Genomic DNA, 24,774 nt, shown 5'->3' on the forward strand with positions numbered 1-24,774 from the left:
AGAGAATATCCAGTACACAGTATTTTAGAACTAGTTTTCAAACAACATTCAGCTTATATCCTTACCACTGCAAAGCTACTCTTTCACCATTTCTACTCATATATTGTTGCTTGGTTGTGTTTTATGTCATCTTTCACCCAGGAATGTTTCTGTTTGATTCTGTACAGCTGAACAAAAGTCTCTTGATACTTTCTTAACAGTTCAAAACAGTTCTGAAGGCCTTCCTAGCAGTGAATAGTGCCAGCTGAAATCTGAAAACATATCTAGCATCTCTTCAGTGAATCATTACAGATGTCCTTAAACTATACAGGTTGAGTGGAACTTGAATTTTGTAGGGATATAGTCTTGAAATACTTGTACTAACTAGCAAAATATAGATTTATACACAAAGTCTTGGGAACATGAGGATTAGTTGCATCTGCTTTCTACATATCTTTTTGATGCTTTGGGGTTTTCTTTGTTTCAGTTTGTTGGTTGTAGTTTGTTTTTTTTTTATTTTATTTTTCCCCCAGTTAATACAGCTTCCTAGAAACAATATTTTGTATTTTTAAGTGTGTGTTCTAGGTTATTGATGTTAAGTTATATATTCATCCTTTCTGGGGGCCTTTCTGAGAATGAACTTGTACATAGGCTTGTACTTAAAAGTATCTTTCAGGGGTTTTAGTAATGTGCAGGGCATATGTTTTGAAAACTCTAGTGAGTTGCCAATATTGCTGTTAGTGATATTGCTACCTTCTGAAGAGAAGGGAGAAAAATATGTTTCCAAAGGTGATTATCCTGCACACTAACATTTCCCCATTTCTGTTCATACAGATACACCTGTTAGATCAGCTGTACTAGAAATACCTTTCAGTGTCACTGATAATGTTGCTTGTTCCTTGTGTTGATAACATAGGTATAGGATGTTAGCAAAAATTTATTACCACAGAGTATTATGTTCAGCATACCAGAGTCATGCCAACTCCCTCTTCTGCATCTTAAAAATAAATGTTTTCCAGGAGGTGGAAGTTGAAATTCTCCATTCATCTCCTACACTGCTTATAAAGCAAGCAGGTCTACTGGACTCACTATTCTATGAGCCAAGGTTTTTTTGTTCTGTGGGTTTCTTTGATTTTTTTTTTTTGGTGAGTTTTTCAATCACTTACTAGAGAACCAATTCCTGAAGAAATAGGTCCTGAAGAAATACAGTCATGTTTTAGCTAAGCCAGATTTCAAGGCTACCTGTTTGAGATAGTGGCCATTTGAGAAGGAACTTGTTGCTGTATTCACAGTGTTGAGGAGGTGTCTCACTAACTTTTTTTTTTTCCCCCTGGAAGACTTTCAGTGCTTTTCCTGTACTTGGTGTGAATTAAGTTTCACAGAACTCATCAAATGGTTGATAGATAGTAACAGCTTTATTCTTTCACTAGCTGAAGCTAGTGACTGAACAAGTACTCTTTAAGTTAAAATCTTTTGTTCTCACTTAGATTGTATTACAGTGGAAGATAGTAGAGTGTATTACAAGAACATCTTCTATAGGATGTGTTGAAATGATTACAACAAAATGTGCACATTTGAAAAAAATTTTTTTAAAGGCAGAAAACAGTTATTCGTTTTAGTAACTGCTGTTACTTACAACTGCAGTAGTTACAAATGTTTTGAGAGTGAGTAATCACAAAATACTAGTGCTGTTGGGCAGCTCAACATTTTTGTGGACAAAAGTTATAAAAAGATCATCAGCATAGACTTCTTCATCTGAACTTCTAACATAGGTTAATGATAAGTCAGATCTTACACTGCCTTTTACTGCAATAAAGGTCCTGAGCAGCCTAGATGTCTGTTACATTACTACATAGCCAGGTGCTCTGCTAACATAATCTTAATTTTTGGCAACTCAAAGCCAAAAAGTGAGTGGCTTCCTCGAAGGCTTTGTATGCTGAGCTGAAAATGTGCTCTAAATGTTGGGAGTCTGAAGAATGAACAAAACTCTGACCTACTTTAATGGTGCTGCTCTTCTTTGTGTTCTGTGCTTCACAACCATCCCGGCCAGGGTAGGTGCGATCACTTGGATACCTCCCATGCAGATAATAGAAGCCTTCTCTTTGAAAGGAACCTGTTTTAAGGGATTTTTTTTTTTCTTGTTTTCTTCCTTTTTCTCTAAGAAGACTGCTTAATGAGTTTTTATTGTAACTGTTCTTAGATAATTACATCTAGTGTCTGTTTAAGGGTATATTTTGATTGAAAAATCATTTTGTGTTGCTCACTTTTAAGATTTATACTGAAATTACATAATTAATTTCTATTAAAATGCCTCTTTAACGGCCCAAAGTACTTCTTTAAATCAAGGATGACTGAAAAGTATGATATGAAGAGTCACTGGAATGAACATCAGTCACAATGGGAGCATATTTGTAGTGAAGATGTCTGAATATGGATGCATGCTATATATATATGTTTGTGTGTATGCCTAACCTGTATTAACAGGGGAAAAATTCAGTGGTCTTCTGTTTTCTTTTTGTTTTAAAGGGCTCACAGTTTGTCTCCAACAGATCATCTGGCAGCATTTTACTTGGCACTGCAGCTTGCCATATCCAGACAGGTTAGTTATGTTTTAAAAGTGCAGCAGCATCACACTGTCATATGAAGATTATAATTTCTATCTATTGATGGGTACAGATGAAGATTTCTTCCATAAAAAAATGGTTTTCCTTGTGCACATATATATGGAAAAACACCCTGAAATACTCTCTCCAAACACCTTCAGTGTCACACGCTTCTCCAGAGTTCTGCCACAGTATTTCCAGCTCCACTATAAGAAAAAAGACATAAGCCATTCCATTTTTTTTTTTCCAACATTATGTTGCTGGATGGAGAAGAAAAAAAAAAAGTCAATTTTTGCCCCGCTTTTACCTGTTATGTATGATCTCTGCTCAGACTGGTTGTCTGGAGAGTGGGACTCTTGAATCTAGGATTTAGTGATCTTGACAGTGCTTAAATTTTGAGTATCTAGTAAAATATGTGCCTTTTATGAGTACTTGTAGGATGTTTGGTTATTTTGAACAAAATTACAAAAATGTGTTTAAGAAAACTGGAAAATATTTTAAAGTTATAAAAGAGATCAGAGCTCGGTCCAACTTGTGCCGCTGTTTTGTTTAAGGGATTTAGGATTCCACCATATATCATAAGTTTGGATAACTTAGAGCTGCTTACCATGACACGCAGAAAGCATTTTCCTGTGTCATAGTTATTTCAGGAAGTGGTTTTGAGCACAGTAGTTTACATACTCTAGGTGGCTACTTTTCATTGCTAATGAGTAGCAGAGACATGGGACCATGTCACGTTAGGGTGGAATGGATTGTTACTTTAAGAGCACAAAATATTTTTCAGTAGCGGGCTGTGACTCTGTGACCAAAACCACATGCAGCTGAGGGGATCAGGAAATTCTGTGTGAAGAAAAGTTACTATTGAAGTCTAACGGTACATTTAGGTTGATGTATTGCAATTAAAATGTTTTCAAAATCATACAGCAATACAGCCCATACTTTAAAAGTAAGTCAATATTTTAAAGGGCTGAAGGAAACTGTTTTATTAAAACATGTATCTTATTTTCCAGGGTTAATATGTTGTTTAATTTTTACTGTTCACTGTAGAGCATCAGGTCCATTTTAAACTTCTGACTAGTGTCTTACAGTAATCTGTACAATTCTACTTGGTATCCAGGTGAATATTTTGAAAATGTTACGGATATGAAATTAAGTATTAGGCAATACTAATATTCTTTATTTTAAATCAGATACCAGAAGCTTTGGGTTATGTTCGTCAGGCTCTACAACTACAAGGAGATGATGCCAACTCTCTTCATCTCCTTGCACTCTTGCTATCAGCCCAGAAACACTACCATGATGCTTTGAATATCATTGATATGGCCTTGAGTGAATATCCAGAAAACTTTATGTGAGTGAATTTCATGTTTTCTTTCTGTGCTTTCTCTCACATTTATTTTTCTTAGATCCTCATCTAATTCCTTCGTCATCTGTCATGGGATAGATTTATGCTGTCCTACAGATAACTCTATGCGTATTCTGTGGAATATATTCAGTAAAATACATCATAACAGAGAATCTCCCCTTTTGCCTGCATAATAACCAGTGAATAAAGTGAACAGGGAAGAAGTATGTTTGGAACATTTTCTCTTGTTGTTTAAGACAAATAGTTCTTTGTGTTTATTCTTCATTTTAAGTATATCTTAAAATACATCTCGAGTTTGTACTTTTGTGTAAGGGTTTTAAAAAAAATTATTTTCTGATGAAAATCCAATTAAATGCTTTACAGTGAAATATCTGAAGGACAGTTTCCATTAACTTCCAGTGTTTCATTCTGATGCTTAGCAACAGTCACTAAGGCTGTAATCTGTACTATGGTTGTAATCCGTAATATTATAAATGGTAATTTGGACAGTTTTTTGAAGTATCTCAGTCTTAACTTTTAAATTACTCACCTGTATCGTAAATTATTATATCAACATATCAGAAAATGACTCTGGTATGCTGAACATAATACTCTCTGTGGAGTTAGAAGTTCGAAAGTAGAGATTATAGTGGTTTTCCTTCCTGTTTCTTGACATTCCATGCTTCCTATTGACTTTCTATATAAGGTACTGTTGCCTTTTTCCTCATAAATCTGACCAGGACCTCTGAGGAGAGGTGATATCAACAGAATTTCTGTGGCTCACAGCCAGCTCTGTGCAACTGCTTTTGTGCCCTTTTGCCATTTGTCACTTCCTAGTTTATCCACAGGCTTGTTAACTCTCTACCCCCTTAATAGGGGCTTCCACATATGTGTCACAATTTCAGAACTATCTAGCAATTCATCTCTCAGATGTCTGTGCTTTCCTCAGGTTTGAGGGACCTGTCAGTAAGTCATGGTTTGAGCAGCAATTGGGATACCAGCTACCTAATTTATACTCTATTATTATTAAAAAGAAATATGTTCAAAGCACCACCATGATCTACCATCGTCTGTCCTTGTTTCATCTTCTGCCACTTAGTGGCAATGTAAATGACAAAGAAGCTGCTGCTATAGCTTTCATCATCATAATAGTCCAGAAGGATTTCTCAAACTGGAGTTTTCCCTACTACTAAGAGAGCAAAGGGTTGTTCAGTAAAATCTTAAAAAATCACCCTTATGAACATTCAAAAGGTATTAGTTGTTTTTTTTTTCCCAAATGTGTGTCATGGCCTTTCCATACTTTTTCATATTGCATCTCATGATTAAACATGTTGCCTGAGTTTGTAATCATAGAATCATAGGATGTCGGGGCTGGAAGGGACCTCCAAAGATCATCTAGTCTAACCCCCATACAATAAGCAGGGACAAAGTTGTTTGTTTCTAAAACTGTTTCTAAAACAGTTGTTTTAGAAAGTACTGATCTGCCTATTTATGTATGTTAATCATATGGGTCATAATAGTGGTTCTAAATTGTTGTGTTGTATAATGCAAACACCGTCGTGATACTGTGTACTATGTTACAATCTACTGGTACAATTAGGGGAGTTTGAGAGGAGTATCTTGGCAGTAGGAATCACCATCATATGTGGCAACAATTGCTGAAGAATCCAAGGTGAAACACAACTATATGTATCTCTAGACACTTCTAGAATCATAGGTTTAGTGCTGTCAAGTGACTTCTGACTTCTGATTCCCAAATAAGTGAAGGATATGATGGAGAGTCCTTGTGTGCTGTGTAAAATTGGTACTGACAGGCAGACAGACACATCTGGTCAATAATACAAATTTGGATTGATTCCTTCACATAACTGGGTTATTTTTGCAATGATCTATCAGCAAAACCTCAAGTTCACAGTCTGTTCTTGCACACTGCATCTGGTGCTCTTGAAATGATTGACAATGTGTGTGTGTGTGTATAGATAGATATATAGATAGATAGATAGATATAAAACACAGAAGTGTTTAGTGTGTCATTGATTCCATTTTCTTATTCTGCAACTTAGGTAAACAGTACACCTCACAGTACTTCCTAGCAGACTGGGAAGAGATCCTCTTGCGTTCTTTTAAACCTTGTTAATTTTTAGATGCAGTGAAACATTTGCCTGTGGTACTTTACTGTCTTTTGTAAACACTTCAAATATCATGGTGTTTTCTGTTTTGTCTTCCCGTTATGTCTGCAATCCTGGTAAGCTAAATAGTACAAGAGTTTTCTTGGCATTCTCTGTATTTGTTAGAATCCATTACCTCGCCTTATGCAAAATGGTATTTCAGTGGCTTTGCAGCATAATAAATCTCTGTACTTGGAAAATATTAAAATAAAATGTAGGGCTTGTGATTGATGCTATTTTCTGTTTCTTTTATTGTTGTTCTTGTCTGCATGCTTTTGTATGCGTAATTGCATTGTTGCAGTGACTGCTGTCTTGCCCTATTCATAGATGTATGTTTTTTTTTTTCCTTGAAAAGAATCTAGTTTTTCAGAATATTTTAATACTGCATCTTTCTAAAATGCCAGAGGTTGCAAGGAATTCATAGAGTACAATGTGAATCATGCTGAGAAGTGGATACTTTGCAGCACTCATCTGTTGTAATCAATAAGTAAATATGTTGTCTCACCAGTTTTTAAAATTTGAACCCATAGATGATGCAGCGCAGAGTCCTAACAATCAAACCAGATGGGAGGCTGGGTGAAATGATCCATTTCTCTTGAAACAGAAGCAGCAAAGCTTTGCTTGAAAACCTGAATGCAAGAGAGTAGGCAGGAAGGAACCACAGTGTATCATAAATTACTAGAGTACTTAACTGTGAAGGAGACTTGAGGTCTTAGCTGCTTGGATGTTCCTTGAATTTTATTTTTCTTGATCTAGTCGTTGCCTACTCGGAATGTATAAGCAATCCCAGAGGTGTGCGTTGTGGCCTGAAGGTGTGTTTCAGGTGATGAAAGGTAATGGTGGTTGTGTTGCATTGGTTCATATTAGCCTTGTAAGTACTGTGCAAAATATATATAGTGCAGGTATGTGCAGTTACCTGAGGAACCTTACACGCTCCTTTCCATGACTCTGCCCTGTCTTTTTATCTGCTTGCTAAGAGGAATCTGTAGTGGTCCTTTGAATGATATGAAATCTTGAAATGGCACTTCTGTTCCTACTCATGGTTGGTCAAAAGTGAATTCTCAGTCAAGGAAGACAGAGTTAAGTTGCTTAATGAAATACTTCTGGTATTGTTTTCTGAATCTTAGCTGTTTGGGGTTCCCTTGTTATTTCAAGTGTTGGAGCTCCTAAGATGAGCACAGTACCTGAAATTAATGTAATTAGGCAAAATGAATAATAAATATTATTTGCTAATTTTATACTGAAAGTTCGACTGCAATGGATAGCAGCTGATAAGCTTTTAAAGTAGCAGAAGTAGGGAACAGCAGATGGGTTATTTGTGGAGTTCAAGCATGTTATTTTAATGTTAAGTAGACTCAAAAAGGAAAGACATATGGTAGCAGGTTTGAAGTCAACTGAAGACTAAGTTCACAGTTTAAACATTTACATTTGTTGAAGCGTGAATTTTTTTTTTTTCTTCCAAGAATATTTCACGGAAGCATCAGTCCAATATGCCACTCCTCAGAAAACTATTGGATCCTTTCCTTCCTGACCCTCAAAGGCTCTTCTGGGCTACAGTAGATTTCCCAGAATCGTGGAGCCTTTTAGCTTCCCTCAGTTCATTGATTAGCAAATTGTTTCCTTCTGGGAGTTGTCTGGGTGGGCAAAACAGAAGAGCTGTTTGAGACGTGTGGTGCATGATGATACGTATACTGATGTTATCTGGGACAGGGATGTATTTACCAGTTAAAGGGCATAGGTTATATGTTCTGTTTTCCCAAGGTCAGTTGTAGTTGCACTGCAGTGCATGGCGTTGGTCAAACTTGAACTTTTTTTTCCTTGATAAATAGAACATTGGGAGTTATTTGAGGAAAGGGCAGTAATACATGATTCGACAAAGAAGTAGTAATCTGCTGGGCTTGTCAAAATCATGTCTTTCAAGTTGGTGTATACATTGTTGTCAGTGTTTGACAATGTACTTTTTCAAATCCATTCCATTCTTATCCTGTCTGTGTAGGGAGTTGAAGGAATTTTTTTCTCAGGAAAGATTTTTCTTTAAGTCATGAAAGACAGTATCAGTTACTTGCATGCTTGCATTTTTCTTTTCATGCTGGGCTTTTTTTTTTTTTATCTTTGATGGTTGTTATGTGCTTTTACAGAACGGTCCATTAAAATAGCCATCGTTGATAGGTAAATTTTACTTTATGTAACAAATTGGCCATTGGCCTTAGGGTCTTATCCCTAAATTATATTTCCTAGGTTATAGATTCTTCTCTGAAACTTGAATGAAAGAATCCCAGTTTGGGTCCTGAACTGGCTGCCGCAGGGTGTTCAAGGCAGAAAAACAAAAAGTTTTCAAGTATAACTAATTTGTTCTGGCTTTAGTCAGAAACTATCTTCATTATAGTTTACAGATTTACATTTTCTTAAGGACACTGAGCTCATAAGGTGGAATACAGTATATATAAATTGCAACAAAAGTCACAGGGCTGACTGGTGCTTTTCCTTGCAAAGAAACAATGCTACTGCTTTGTGAACAAATATATGTGGAACAATATTCAAAGGGTGCAACAGAGGCCGTCCAATACACACCAAGGATAGCTATTCATGGTTTCCACAAAATAGCGTTGTGTTGGGGCTTGCAGGCTGGTTTTGTTGCATTTTTCACTGGCTTGAGAGTCAGGCTTCTAATAGCAATCTGAACTGCCTGTTTTTCATAGAATCATTTTGGTTGGAAGAGACCTTTAAGATCATTAACCCAGCACTACCAAGTCACCACGAAACCATGTCCCTAAGGACCACATCTACACATCTTTGAATTACCCTTCAGGGACGGTGACTCCACCACTTCCCTGGGCAGCCTGTTCCAGTGCTTTACAACCCTTTCAATTAAGAGATTTCTCCTAATATCCAATCTAACTCTCCATACGTACAACTTGAGGCAGGTTCCTCTTGTCCTGTCTCTTGTTACCTAGGATTAAAAACTGACTCCCATCTTGCTACAACCTCCTTATAGGTAGGTGTAGAGCGTGCTGTGGTCTTCTCTGAGCTTCCTTTTCTCCAGGCTAAATAAGACCAGCTCCCTCAGCTGCCCCTCATAAGACTTGTGCTTGAGACCCTTCAGCAGCTTCATTGCCATTCTTTGAACACACTCCACCAACTCAGTCTTTCTTGTATTAGGTGCCCAAAACTGAATATGGTATTTGAGATGTGACCTCACCAGTGCTGAGTACAGGGGGACACTTCCCTAGTCCTGCTGCGCACACTATTTCTGCTACAATCCAGGTTGCCACTGGCCTTCTTGTCCACCTGGGCATACTGCTGGTTTGTATTCAGCCAGCTCTTGACCAACATCCCCAGGTCATTTTCTGCTGGTCACCTTTCCAGCCAGTCTTCCTCAAGCCTGCAGTGTTGCAATATGGTTGTTGTGGGCCAAGTGCAGGACCTGGTACTGGCTTTATTGAACCTCATACCATTGGCCTTGGACTATCGATCCAGCCTGTCCCTATGCCTCTGTGGAGCCCTCCCTGCCTTCAAGTGGATCAGCACACCTGCCTCTCAAAGGACTCAGTCAACCAATCTTCTGAACAGGCCAAAGCTTGTTAGCGGCTTCTGAGCTGGGCACAATACTCTGGGTGGGGTGCCATGAGGCCACAGTAGAGGGGCAGAATCCCTTCCCTCGACCTGCTGCTAGCCACACTTCTTTTGATTCAGACCAGGATATGGTCCCTCTGTTACTATATGTATATGGGCTTTCTGCTACTGGGGATCTGTGCAAGCAAAGGTGGAGGAGATTACACTTTGTGATTAATATTGACACTATAGAAATCTGTTGCTTTTCCTGATTCACTTAGAACTGGTTTCACATCCTTTGGGTATATTTGGTGACTGAGAAATAGTTTAGGAGACTTTTTTATATTAAATGATTTTCTGGAGCTTTTAGAAAAACTAGATTGTGTTGCCTGACCTCCTGTTGCCAGTGTTGGGCATCCAGTTTTTCAGTCAATTGGTTTTCTTGCAGGAACCAGATTGACAGAAGCAGCTAAAAAAATACCTAAGTAGACATTGCTGATAGTTACGTTCAGTAACCTTTTCTCGTTAACTGTGTCTTGTTAGCTTGCAAATGTAGCTTGGATAATTGAGACTCATTCTTGACTGTTGACACTTTGAATAAAAATGAGAAGCAGATGTGATTAACTGAGAGTGAGAGGAAGCTGGCTTCAGGACAAGGTGAGAGAAATTGATTGGGTAGCAGTGTCACAGAAATTCAAAAGAAACCACCAGCAGATAAGATTAATTTGTTCTGTCATGTGAAAAGGTATTTCAAGGTACTTACAAATGATTTTTCATGTTTTGTGAATGAACAAATTTATATCTTTCCTGATAATAAAACTTTCCTAGAATACTCAAAAGAGTGACTGTGTAGAGGTTCACTTTGCAATTGTACTAGACACCTCTGTGAATTCCTTTCTGTACTTTATGATGGTGGTAGAAGTGATGCACCTAAAATCATCAAATGTGTAAGCAAATTCTTTAAAAAAAATATATGTATTTCATATTTTACTTAGTTTCATGTTGTCATTATCCCTGTAGGTTAAATTTTTGTGTTCTGATGATCATGCAGATGTTTTGGAGTTGCATAATGTGAAGCTGTCAGCTTTCTACAGCGAGTGTTAAAAGGACAGCTGTCAAAACTGGATGCTTAAGTTAATAGAGTTTGTAGCCAGAAGGATCAATTTTAAAAATCCCTGACCTATATATCAGAAGTTGCTAATTTTGCTTTAGCTTTTCTGTTAGTACAGGTTTGAGCTAAAGCATATCTGCCAGTGGACATCTGGTCTTGATAAGAACACATGAGAACTGGAGAAACTGTTGCAGCACGTGGTAGCTTCTTGCAGTGTTTTGGTTACACTCTTTGCTAAGACTGAATTTTTGTTCTTAATTTGAATTAATCCCTCATTTGTTTACATCCATTTATTTTTATATCATTCTTTACTAAGCACTCTGTAATACTGCTGACTTCACACTCTGGTGGTAGCTTCTGTAATCAGGTCACCTCCAAATGTCCTTTCAGATGCTTGCTGACAGTAGGGCACATTCTCTAGCCTTTCAGTTATCTGTTGCACTACTGAACTGTAGCCAATTTTCATCACATGCAAAGAAGAATTGCACAAAATATTTCAGTATACTTTATCACTGCTTTGTGCAGAGAGTCATGTGCATCCTGTCTGTTGGAAAGGATTGTGTTATATTAAGTTTAATGGCTTTGGGGGCTTATATTCCATTACCTGTTTGCTGGCACTCTTATTTGTTTCTTTGTCAGTTATTTCTGTGATGCATTTCCACATCAGAGTGCGAAGGCTGTATTTGTTCCTATAGCTATATGTTCAGTTTTTAAAAGAAAAGCAACTTTAGAGCTATTAAGCTGTGCTACTGAACAAATTGTTTGGAAAGTTTCCTACCGTGCTTTTATAAGGATCTTTTTATTAGGAGAGTCTATTACACATAAATGAGAGTCCTTTTGGATTCAAGTGGAATTTCTCAGTGAAGGGTCTTAAAGCAGTCAGCCCTACCTCCTCCGTTTAAAAGAAGCTAGAAACTTGCAGAGAGTAAACTCTTGTCGAATTCTGGACAGTGAATGAAATAAACTCTGGGAACCCTAGGATTTTCTTTTATTGTTAACCCTTTTCTTCCAAAACGTTTGTTTATGAGTAAGTACAAGACTGCCAGAAGAGCAGTCTTCTGCTAGTAGGTACAGACTAAGGTACTGACTAATGAATTTGATAAGGCTTGACTTTCTCCTACTCCATTTATGTTTCCTGTAACAGTCATCAGAAGTTTTTCTTGTGTATTTAATTGTTGAGTGCAAGAAGTGACTTGCTAGCACTTTATTTAGGAAAAGTGAATAGATTTATATTCTTCCAAATCATCAGTATTGAATAATATTTGTTCAAACTTCATTTTTTTGCATTCTGTGTACTGTTTTCCCGCTTTTAATTACTCTGTGGTGTCCATCAGTTAACCTGATTTAATTTACACAAGCAATTGGGCACTATGACAATTTGTTACAGAAATGAGATGCAACTGTAGGAAGTACGCATGTCAATGTAAGCTTTACACCAACATAGTTACTTTTTCCACAAAATGCAGATCATATGAAGTCTTTTTGAGACTCAAAAGACAAGTCTTCTGAAACTAATATCTTTCTGTAGTGTTACATTCTGCATTACCTTTTCATGATTTTTTTTTTATTTAATACAGGATCGTTGTCAGACTAGTCTTAAGAATTCACAAGTCATACATTTGCACTTGGTGTTTTTTTTTTTTTTTTTTTGGCACTTTTTTTTTTTTTTTTTTAAACACAGTACCTAGATTTAATACCAGAACAACTTCTTTTGAATGTTCCTAGAATTCCAGGATTTGAAGTTATAGGATATTTCAAATGGGCACTTATATTTCACTTTGGTTTCACATTTGATAAAACTCTACACAAAACTGGTATTTTTCATCTCTCTTTTATACTTTAATAACTAACAGGCTATCAGGGTTGATTATATATTGCTTGTTCTTATACTTAAGCTATTGTAAAAATACATGTGGTTGTCAGAGATATCAGGCTATTATTTGACACTTTCTGAATGGCTTGTTTGTTGGTGGTTACCATGCTTGTGGGACTGCCAGTATATTAATTTCTTTCTTACCGTCTTTAAATTATTCATTATCATGTAAAAATACTGTTAGCTGAAGTTAGAAATGCAAACTCTTCAAGAACTTTGAAACGTTCTCCTGAAACTTACCAAGTTTACTGAAAGTAGATTAAACATCAAACAAAGGTGGTTGCATTTTCAATCCTGCATTGTAAACAAGTGGATTTGATGCCTTATTTTAAAACTTAGCTTCTTCAAGGAGATAGCTGTTCACTGGCATGAAGTGTATGCTTAGCTTGACCTCACTGCAGACAGAAGAATCCTTAAAGGGTTCTCAGCAAGGCTGTTGTTGTATTACACTGAAGGACTAATCTTTTTCAAAGCACACACTTTCAGTGTGATGTTAAGAATGTAAATAATTTATATAGTAAGAGAATATTAATGAAGTTTATTCCCAATCCTAACTGAAAATAGAGCATTCTGTTCAGTTTTGATCAGGATATGGGGATATGGATCCTCCAGAAGAAGCCTAGTTGAATTAACAGTTTGCTGTAGAAGGTTTCGTAGTCTCAGGTGCTTCAGGAAGATTCCTGATTACCACTGCATTGAGTGACACTGCTCTAGCAAGCAGATCTGGTAGAAGAATAATAGCTATTGTCAGCTTGAAGAAAGAATTGGGGAATGAAAAGCAGGTCTCTTATACATACAGCAGCATGTGGAATACAGATATCCAGCTATGGCTGATCCAAGGTGGTGCACAGCTGACGTACGGAAACAGACTCTATAACTCGAAAGTTATAAAGTAGGTACGTTTATTGCGTGCAGATGCACGGGGGATCGCTCCACCACAAACGTGCATACCCGAGGAGGCTTGAAATTTCTTGGGTGTGTGATTTTAACTGTTATAATGAGAATTATGTATAACATTCCAGATGTGGTCTCAATGGGGTGTTGTACTATGGTGTTGTCTCTTTCTTTTTCTGCTCCAGTGAGTATGTTCCCAAATTGTATCTGCCCTCCCCACAGCTGTCTCACATTGATGAACCTGGTTGTTAGGCAGCTCTGTTTTGGAAGAACTCGTGTACAGTTGTTTGGTACAATCTCTTTATTAAACTTTAACTATAAACCATTTTCCCATTAACTATGTTATCTCATGCTTTCACTTTTTTGTGTATTTTTGTGTGAATTTTTGCATGTTATTAAGATAGTTTATATTAATCTGTGACTTCCCTACTGAAAAAAAAATCGGAAGTATAGTTGCTGTTCCCCAGTCATTATAGAAATTATACTTTCTTCAAAGTTTTTACTTTAGGGAGGACAATCTTATTTGTCACTTCTTCCATAATTTTAAGAAATTATTTTTGACTGCATTAACGCTTATTTTTAAAAAATAATTTTAAGTATTGCTATTCTCCATTTGTCATTTTCCTATCTGAGACAACACATATAAGGACTTGGAGGTTGGGGATTCACTCCTGACTATTCTTTATCTTCATTCCATTGTCTCTGTTTAGTATACAAGTTTTCTTTTTTATTTCCTACTTAAGTACAAAAAAGCCTGAAAGCCTTAACTTTTCTGTATAATAACCTGTTCAGGTATAGTTTAGCTTTACTTTTATGACATACCTAAGATGCAGTTTTCTGTGCCAATTTTTCTTTCACTTCACTACCTTCTCTATCTCCTGCTATTCTTGATAGGATCCCAGCATGTTTCTCATGTGCTACTTGCACAATGTTATCAATAATTGGCTTATCAAACATCTTTTTATCCCTTCAACTTGAGGCATGGATCCTTAAACATTTTAGCACCTTTTTATTAAATGCCAGGCTTCTACTGTACCTTGGATGTCTTTGCTAACCTTTGTTATCAAATTATTTGGGTGTATGCCGCTGAAATTCTAAGACCTGATTATAAATCCTTTTGGGATTTTTCATTCCTTATTTAAATAAAAATCTAGTAATACATGGATTAGGTTACAAGCAGCTGTTTTATAATGTCCTTATTAGTGAGAACAGTCTTGAAGTAATGGAGTCTTTTGCTGCTTCAGTAGATATTTCATGAATTTATCAGCTATTAGCTCCAAGAGTAACTAAGCCTTTCTGTTTCAGAGTTTGATTTGTTCTCCATTTTGTGTCTGGGTAATTAGTCTAACATACTACAATTGGCTTTATTTTTATCTAATGTTAAAGATCTGTATCCATATCAAACACTGATGCTGGAACAAATGCCTCATTAGTCTAATGTCTTGAACAGAACCTGTTTTACCTACTTCCCTTCCCCAGAGGACTTGATACAAACAGATTTCTGTTTCTCCTATCTGTTATATTTATTCCAGTTTGACATGTCACTGACACACATTGTTCTACTCTTTGTTTCTGCTTTGATTATTGTCTGTTCCTCAGTACTTGCATTCTCAGTCCCAGGTGCTGTCTTACCATGCTGTGGTTACTCTGTCATGTTTTGTTCTGCACTCTGTGTCAGTAATTTAAGCTTCTCTTGCAGACAGACACGACCAGATAATTCATGATACTCATAAAATACACAGCTTGATTTTCATCATCATATCTCTTGGTAGTTTTTATCCATTCTTCCCCACTGTTAGTAGTGTATTGAAAACAAGTGTGAAAATGTCCCTGTAAAGTTTAAAGTTCTCTGTGTCAGTAATGCAGGCTGTATTCCAGAAGAGTTATTTCCACAGGTGCTTGAAGCTGGCCTTTGAGAAAAACCTTTTTCAGATAATCTTCCTTATGGTTCCTAAAACCTTCTGGACTGATCGTCAAAATATTTCTTGGACACAGGGAAACTGCTCTGTGCGTCTTTATAAACACAACCTTCTCTATTCAAAAGATTATTTTTGGTTTACTGTGGATAATCCCACACCAGTGTACTCTTCTTTATTTTCTCCATTAGATAGAACTGCCTAACCTTTCTTTGTTAGGATTGAGTATTTTCCCGTCACGCTTTGCTTATTGTTAATAATTTGGGAAATGTGCAACCATCTATTCTTCTTGATTGCTGTAATGCAGAAGAAACGGGGTTGTTGCACGTATACCAAGCGCATCCTCCAAAAGCATCAAACTCTGTTGTGTTGCTTTAATTCTTACAAGTATATTTCATCTTCTGCTATCTTATTCTTGAATCCTGCACTAGTAGTCCAGGTTCTTACATTTTTGTACCCGTATTTTAGTAATTTCTTAATAAGCAAATCCCTTCCATTTGTATCTCCTGTTAATTTTTCTTTTAGCTCTTGCATGCTGAATGTTAGTGATTTACTGACCATGTGCCTTCTCTGCTACAAAATTCCTGAAAATCTTAAATGCTCAAAGGCTGTTCATCTAAATTTGGTCTATTTGTAAACTGGACATAATAAGGTATATATTATGATTACCTTATTTCTAGAATTATTTGCAAAGTCACTGCTTCTGAATTTATTATGTTCTGTAACATTTTTAAAGTGCTTTATGATCACAAGTTTTTAAAATTAAACTTGTGTAGGCTTCTCAAACTGCAAATAGTGTCTTTTTTTTTTTACATACTGAGAAGCAAGAAAGAGATTGTACGAGGTAGATTCCTGTGATTTTGCGTTTGTGGTTTGATGCCTAGGGAGGGAGTGGTGGTATGTGTATTAAGGGTAAAAGCGATATACTAGTGTGAAGGGAGGAGGTTATTGGTAATTTTTCCATCTCTCTTGAGTAAAATAATGGACAGACTTGAACATTTTTTCTTACAGTCATAGGTAAACGAATATCTAGAGAGGACTGATCTGCTAAAGGAAATATGACTTTAAATTATATAGTTCACTGTATACTCAAATAGGATTTACTGGTAGGAAGAAAACTAACACTAGTGGAACATACTGCTCTGTTCTACAGTCTTACAGGACATCAGATAGGACCCCATGTGACCTTATTTACCTTGCTTATCCACAGGTGCTCATTCTCTTTAACTCACTGACCTACCTTTCATTTCCCCCTCAGTTCCACCAACACACACATTTTACAATTACGGGAGTGTGATTATTTTTTAAATTTACATGCTGGGTAGATTCTGCAAAGGACGTTCAGTGCAACACGAAAGCTTTAGCTACTGTAGCTTGCTGAGGCACTTGATGTCATTTCTGATTCTTGAGAAAACCCTCTGGCAGTTTGCAGTTACTATTAGCAGCCTTGAAGTTTGTATTTGGGATAAGAAAGTTCTGAGCTTTCACACATGCCCACCCTCTACACCCTTCTCAGTCTTCCCACACAAGCCATATGACCAGTCATACAAATTTTTTCACTTAGGATGATTAAGGTTGCACTGGAATAAAATGCCAAAGTATACCTGCGTTTAAAAACAGAAAGTAGGCTACCAGTTTTGTGTGCAGTTTATATGCATACACTCCCCCTGCCTTGTGTTCTTTAATCTTGCAGTTTAGTAAAAATTATTTTTTAAAACAGTATTTTTCCAGTGCATTATTTGTTCCAGATGCTGTGACTCCTGTAAAGGTGCATACCAATTGACTTCCTCCTTTATTGTCACATTACGTGCATATTCTTATATTATCCTGGAAGCTATCTACATTAACCTCTGTGGAGAACCTTCTACTGATACACGGAATGTAAAAGGAATGTGCAATCATCATCTTAGGAGGTGATGCACTTCATATGTCTTGCTTCTGTTATGAATAGTTTGCTGCATATTTGGTAAATCATGTGCTTTCTTCAGGTTATCATTTGTAAATGTTCAAAATGTTCAAAATTCAAGTCAAACATCAATTCACAATGTGATGGCAGCATAACACAGAGCGGAGCAACATTTTCTTATTGATTTTAGCAATGCTGAATCTATCTGATCTAATGGTGCCTTTCAACATAGCCTCTTCCATTTCCTAGAGTAGAAGTCGGTATCATAGAGAAGGAACTTGCATCAGTACCAAGTTGTTTTCTTTAATGAGTTATATGTTGGAGAGCTATCATCTGAGCCAGTTAATGGAAAAGACTTCCTTTCTCATAAAAGTAGTAAAGATTTTCTTTAGTGAAGATGACTCTCTTCTCTTCAGCACATGAAATACTGTTCTCATCTATCCTGCTAATTTCACTAAGCCATAATGTCTTGTTTAACTTAGAAAAAAACGAAATAAAATAATCTTGTCAACTACTGTTTCTGTCCAGTTGAAAAGGCCATCTTGTAAAAACTAGTTACTTTGACCATGTAAGATATTTTAGTTTATTGTAATTACTTCATGAAACAATTATTTAAATTAACACTGTCTTTGAAGTTATGTTTTCTCCGGTTTGGTGTGATGCTGGCTATCTTTAAAAATGTTTTACTTGAATTGAAATATCTTTTCTTTCTCATTTAATTTCCTTTCCCATGTCACTAGATTACTGTTTACAAAAGTCAAACTGGAGTCCCTGTGTAGAGGCCCAGATGAAGCACTCCTTACCTGTAAACACATGCTCCAGATTTGGAAATCCTGCTACAATCTCACTAACCCAAGGTAAGCTGCTGTAGAGCTGTAGCTGCCTAGTACCTTGCTCAGTAGCCTTTCAGGGAAATACTAGGTCAGTAGTCCTGCTTTTACTTGGTCTGGTGTTTAGTATGAACAAACTAATCCTCTGGGAATCTGGAGACTGAAGTGCAGAGATACCAGTTGATGGACATGCAGAAGCTACCCAGAGTTCTGTCAAGTGAGGTACCCCAAAGCTAATAAACTCTGAAGTGATGATGAATGATGACAGAAATTGGGTAACACTACCATTCTCCTTGATGGGGCTCACTATACTGTTATTGTTTTGATTTTTTTCCTCAGTCTGGATTATAGAACCTTTTATATTGGCTAGTGGAGAGATTGCTGTGGTGGAAGTTCAGTTCAAGGACTTTCAGAAAACAAAATGAAGGACTAGATGTTAAGACAATAAAGACATCAGAGTTCACATGGATAAATACCATGTGCTTGCAAAGCCAGCATGTTTTTTTTTTTAAAGGGAGGTGTTGCTTATGAGTCTATTTAGGTGCTTAAAAGGCATTGATGGGTATTTGGATAAGTTAATATAGTCCTATTTGAGTTTCCAAAATGCTTCTGTGAAGGTCCTTTGCCATATACGTTGAGCTAAGATGTGAAATAAAGACACAGGCCACTGCAGAAATGTGTGATGGTACCATTCAACACATCTATCAGGTAAATGAAGGAGAGGGCAAGAAGCATTTCCTGCTATGTAGTTATTTGAAGGGTTGACAGTTTATGGAAAAGACATGCTGCAGCAGAAGAGCTTTCTACCAGGTGGCATCAGATACTTGTGTTACCAGTGTGATGAGTATTACCTGCTTGGTTTTTGCTCTTACTTTGTTTGATCTCAGTTATATAAAAAACATGCATCTCTTCAAAAATATTGAGAGAGTTGACCTAATGGCCGAAGAGGGAAAATGGCTTCTCTCCTTAGCCAAGCTAGTGAGCAGTTCAGAGCAGGAAAGTTGGGAGGGTCTGGGAGGTTTGGAAGCAGGAAGAGCCTGAGAAGGGACCAGAGTCAGTCACAGTGCCTTAAGAGAGACTCTGATACTGAGCAAGGAGCAGGACTTGGGGGTTATAGAAAGCAAGTACATCAGCAGCAGGAGAGAATTTCCCTTTTAACTTGCTGGGTGGTGGTTGATTTTGGTTGGCTGGTTGTGTGTGGAGGGAGGTGCATTTAGGAGTTTATTGTCAGAATGCTACGTTGTGCAGAATAGTTATTTTCTCTGTAAGCTTAATTTCAGTGAAGCTTTGCATGTATTCCAGCACAATTTTTCACCTTCCGTCTCTGCTATTACACCTTCTACACAGATCATGGCTTGTCATTACTTTTTTGTGGTGGTTGTTGTGCTAAGAGCTACTGTGCCATGTTAAATACATGTTAAATAATGCTCCTTTCAGACATGAGCAGGGACTGTGAAAACTTGCTCTTGGCTATGTCAGCTTCAGACAGCAGTTTGCTAACTCTGATGTCACTGTTCTCATTCAAGAACATCTACAGTGGGAAAATTAATGAGGACTACTTTGCATCTGATAGTTTTTGCTGCCTTTTTTTTTCCCCCTTGACACTTAAAGCTTTTCTTGAAGTTCTGGTCTGTAGTAACAAATTAAAATTAGGGATGGAATGAACAGGGACTGTGGATAAGTGTTCATGATGGAAGGGCACAGGTTTCCTGAATCACGCATTGAGATTGATATCAAACAGTGAATATGGAAACCAAGCTGTAACTTTTCTCTGGATGGGCCAGGTGAAATTTAAGGGCTGAATACCTTCATGTATTGTATTGTGGTGATCCAGATCTGTCTGATTTGGAACTACTATTATCACTCAGACCTGTAATGTGACTGGGAGGTTCTGTTCACCCAACTGCAATCCAGACATAGTGAAGAACAATGGTGCAAGATTGTTGTAAAAACTTAAATTTTCCAACCTCTGTAATTTTAACACACTTCATTTTGCCAAAAAGCACTGTGTGGAAGTTAAGTCTCCCACTGGTAATAATTGAAGCTTTTTTTAATAGTTCTTTAAGCCATTAATAAAAGGTCTTTTAATAATTTAAAACCTTTTTAGAATGTTGTTTTTCAAAAGATTTGAATATCCTTATGCTCATTTGAAACATCTTTTTGTATTCTGATTTAGACTGACAACTAATTTTGATATATTATTTTCCCAATGAGATGAGAACACTTTTGATATGCTGTGTTTTATGTTAGATATTTCTTCTTGCAAATAATCAGACTTTTTGAAGTAAATTTAGGTTCAGTGTCCTTTCAGGATGCCTAATCTTTTGATAACGAAAATACTTTATGCATAACTAGAAACACCACACAAAAGACTAAATGCAACATTGTGCCTTACCTTTGTTCAACTGATTTAGAATAATTTTTTCTGTAACTGTCATGTAAACATTTTGCTTGTAAGATGGTTAATACAAAATTTAAATTTTCTGGCACAAGGCTTTATACGTTTAAATGTTAATCTTCAGCCTACTGCTTGAAGATCTGTAGAAAATAGTTAATTTCTTTCCCGGTTCTTAGTTTGTATTAGGAAAAGAGAACAAGCCACAACACCAGGGCTGTGGATAGAAGATATTTACGCTAGGGCTGGGTGACTGCCTTTCCTTGTCAGCGACATTTGGCATGTTATTGCTTGTGGTTAAATGAGGTTTTCAATAAAGCATTAATTGATAGTGGATAGTACCAAACTTCCAATCCTAAGTATGAAATCACTGTATTAACCATAGAGTGTTAAAGGTGTGCCTGTATGTGCTTCCTCATGCTTTTCTGATGTTTCTCAATACCTGCTTCATCTAAAGGAGAAGGAGCACTTTGTCCTTCAGTTGCTGCTTTTTGCTGAATCTTTAATAACAGTTCTAGGAGCAATTACTTTTCCAGCAAGTGTATCAAAAAGAAGGCTGAGGGACAGATACTGAATTACAACTCAAGTAGAAATCGAGTGCATTTGTCCACAGGAGCAATCAGTGAAAACCACAGCTACTGCTTTGGCTCCTGAGGTGTTCGAATTGTTCAAAAATGCTCCTACTGCGCTGTTAGTATCAAGTTCAGCATTATGCCTGTGTATGGATATTAAAAAACGTATGTATATGTGTATATTAAAAAACAAAAACCTCTAGAGAAAAAAGTGCCTTTTTGAGTGAAATGTAGTTATGGCATCTTTATAACATCTTTACCTAAAATTAGATGCCCTGAGTTTAGTGTTTCTCTTCAGTCTGGGAAAAGTATGGATTTTCAAACTTTTATCTGCCATCTTGGCTTCCTGTGAGAGCTGTACCTCACTTTATAGAAAGGTTTAAGGTACAACAAATCCTTTCTGTAAAGCTGTTAGCTATGAATCAAATTTTAAGCTTGTGTTCCGTTCGTGGTTGTATTAATTATGAAAACAGAATTGGTGAAGTAAATATGGATTTAGTTTTGCTCAACTTAATTCTGTTTTAATGCCGCTGGCTTAATACACTGTTAGTGGCTAGTGTTACGTGGTACTAAATCTGTTCATAGCAAGAACTTTTATAGCAAGAACCTTTGTGGGAGGAGTGCAGCTTGCAACTTATATCTCAGTATATAGCTTTATAATTTAATAGCTTACAATTTCTGTACTTCATTACAGCGATTCTGGACGTGGGAGCAGCCTGTTAGACAGAGCTATTGCTGACAGACGGCAGCTTAATACAATTACATTACCAGACTTCAGTGATCCTGAGACAGGTAAGAACTGCATTTGAACAATAATTTTGGTTAAATGGTCTGGTCATAGCTAGATTTTGCTTTTTTTTGTTGTTGTTTTATTTTGAAAAATTAAATCACGTTTTCATTGTTATCATGTAAGAGGAAATAGCTGTTTTGCAATTTAAGATTTTTGTATTCTTATTTGTGAAGTACTTGCTTACCATGTTCTCTGCAAATTGATATATCTATAGTATGTGTCTTGCTGAGCTTAGTAGTATTTTCTTATGCAAGAGGTAAAAATTAGTATGCTGAAGTAGCCTATTTACCAAAGTCCTATGCTTTTCTAGCCATTCGGTATTTGCACATATATTCTATTTAAAGGGTAAATCAGAAAAATATCAGAAAACTTTTAATCTCAAAAAACCTGAAGACATCCTTGCTAATTAAATTCATTTAAATCTCTAGTATATGTTTAAATTTCTTTACACGGGTGTGTTGGCTTACTATAGACACAGGTTTGACATGATAAGCAAAATTTATTTATCACAAGTCATATATAGTGTGATACATGTCAAAAATTGTGGTGCGTAGGTGCGCTACATAGAAGTGAAGATTGTTACATGTCATTAAATATTGTAAATATGTAATTTGCCTCTTTTAATATATTCAGTTATCACAATGCAAATTGATATGCCTTAAAAGTCATATAACCAAAAAACAGGTGAACCATTCTGTGAAAATTGCAGTAGTTACCATGATGATGCTAGTTCCAAAAACCTTTATAGTATGTTACTTGCATTCTAAATATTGAGAAGTTTCTGTTTCCTGGGCTTTATCTCCAAACTGTAGCATGCTTTTCCTGGCACCTTTCAGATGTGAATTTCTTCTTAATCACACTTTGACACAAAGAGTTTATGGGAAATTTTGCCAGCCTGTAAATTAAAATATGTTGACCCATGAATTAAGATACATTGAAATGTGTAATGTATCTATGTGTGTAATATCTCAACTGTGCAGTATAGGGAAATGCAATTTAGATATTTAACTTCTGGAAGTTAAAGTTGGATCAGATGTTCACTCAATTCTGAAATAATGTAGGTAATTCAAAAGTGTTCTGTGCTTACTGTAGTGCCAAACAGTTTTGATTACAAATTCAATTCACCTGATTTCAAAGAATTGCAGTAGGATATGGTCTGAAGTGTGGCATAATTCAGCATGCTGTGGAAAATGTGGAATTTTCTGTCTTCTTGTATTCATATAATTAAAATGTATAAGACAGCATTACACCATTCTATAGTGATGATTCTATATTCTAGTTCATTGAAGTCTAGCTTCATCTGAAGGATGTAACTAGATTTTAAAGGTTATGTATACAGATATAGACAGACATAGCTATTGATAATTTATGCCTTCAAAAAAGGGCTTTTTGGGAGAGTGTTGAGGGAGTATTTTTGTGGTTAAGTTGTGGGGATTTGTTTTTCTCCCATGGAGATGCAAACTTCTTGATCTACACCTTTGAGATGTCCTATTTTTTTTTATCTGCCACGCTTGAGAGCTTAATGAATTGGAGTTTTTTAAAAGACTGCATATTCCTCAATACTTAAGTAAAGATGACCCTTCATCCAAAACAGTGAGCTTTTCAAGAAGCTTCCCTCAGATTCAAATTCTGCAGCCAGTATCTTGATTGGAAAACAGTATCTATACATAGCTGATTTTTCTAGAAGTTCCAGTTTGTCTTTTTCTCTGAATCTCATCTATGTTATTTGAGCTGTCAAGAAGAAGAAGATGGGAAATTAAAAATATGGTGTCCCGTTTTGATTTATTTTTTTTTTTTAAATAAAATATGATTGTGGAGGATGGGTTTGGAGAAAAAAAAAAAAAATCTCTTTTTCTGTTTTTGTTTAGGATTAGGTTTGGGTTTTGTTTGGATTTCTTGTTTTTGCAACAAGAAGTCTTGTTGCAATACCAATACTCAAATTCTAGTAAGGACTATTTATGTAGTATATCTATACAGTAATATACATATAAAAGCTCCATATCCAAGTTTTGTCCAAAATTCTTCACTCAGAAAATGATATAAAAATTTTGCAGAAATTAGAAGTTTACTGTAAAATGGTACTGTGAAAATGAAAGTAGTCGAGCTTGTTGTTGTGTTTGAGTGAGAATACTTTAATCAGCCTATCAAAAAAAAAACAGTGTCCCAAAGGCTGATGATAGAAACAATAGATAATCAAGATGTTATACTTTTCTAGGCTGAAAGAGCTCATTCAGATTCTGTAAATCCCTAGTGTTTAGAAATGCAGAAGAATTTGACATTCAAATAAAGAAATGCTATAACTAGGGGGTATGTAGGAAAATCCTCCTAGGATATAAATGTTTGTTCCCTTCCTCTTTATACCGTATAATGCTACCGTGCGTATATGTTTCTGTCTATGTATAGACATGAACATTTGCAGATTTTCCCCTTCCTAACTTTGCTTCTCAACTGTGATGACAGTTCCCTTTGCCTCTGTAGTCTGAGTTCATCCAATCAAAAATTCAAATGTGAAGTCCTGTGTACTTGCAATTTGAATTTTAAAATCCTTAAAAAATCCGATAATACATCTAGCTGTAATGGATGTAAAACATTCTTCTCCTTAGATGTATCGATGGCCAAAGCCAACTGTATGAGCTTCAACAAGGCCAAGTGCCAGGTCCTGCTCTTGGGCCACAACAACCCTGTGCAACACTACAGGCTTGGGGAGGAGTGGCTGGAAAGCTGCCTGACAGAAAAAGACCTGGGGGTGTTGGTCAACAGCTGGCTAAATACTAGCCATCAGTGTGCTCAGGTGGTCAAGAAGGCCAATGGCATCCTGGCTTGTATCAGAAATAGTGTGG

General features: G+C 36.5%; 1 protein-coding gene across 1 annotated transcript in view; it reads left to right on the top strand.

Annotated features, from left to right (window-relative positions):
* Positions 1–24,774, top strand: part of TTC7A (tetratricopeptide repeat domain 7A) — a gene marked incomplete at its 3' end in the record, with an annotated part of 86,397 nt that overhangs the window by 49,315 nt on the left and 12,308 nt on the right. The window contains exons 13-16 of the mRNA XM_008945958.1: positions 2,506–2,578; positions 3,773–3,933; positions 18,088–18,204; positions 21,839–21,936. Of these exons, the coding sequence (XP_008944206.1) occupies positions 2,506–2,578; positions 3,773–3,933; positions 18,088–18,204; positions 21,839–21,936 (449 nt within the window). The remainder of the gene's footprint in view (positions 1–2,505; positions 2,579–3,772; positions 3,934–18,087; positions 18,205–21,838; positions 21,937–24,774) is intronic.

The sequence above is a fragment of the Merops nubicus genome, unplaced genomic scaffold, assembly GCF_000691845.1.
Source record: "Merops nubicus isolate BGI_N331 unplaced genomic scaffold, ASM69184v1 scaffold10158, whole genome shotgun sequence".
Classification (NCBI taxonomy): domain Eukaryota; kingdom Metazoa; phylum Chordata; class Aves; order Coraciiformes; family Meropidae; genus Merops; species Merops nubicus.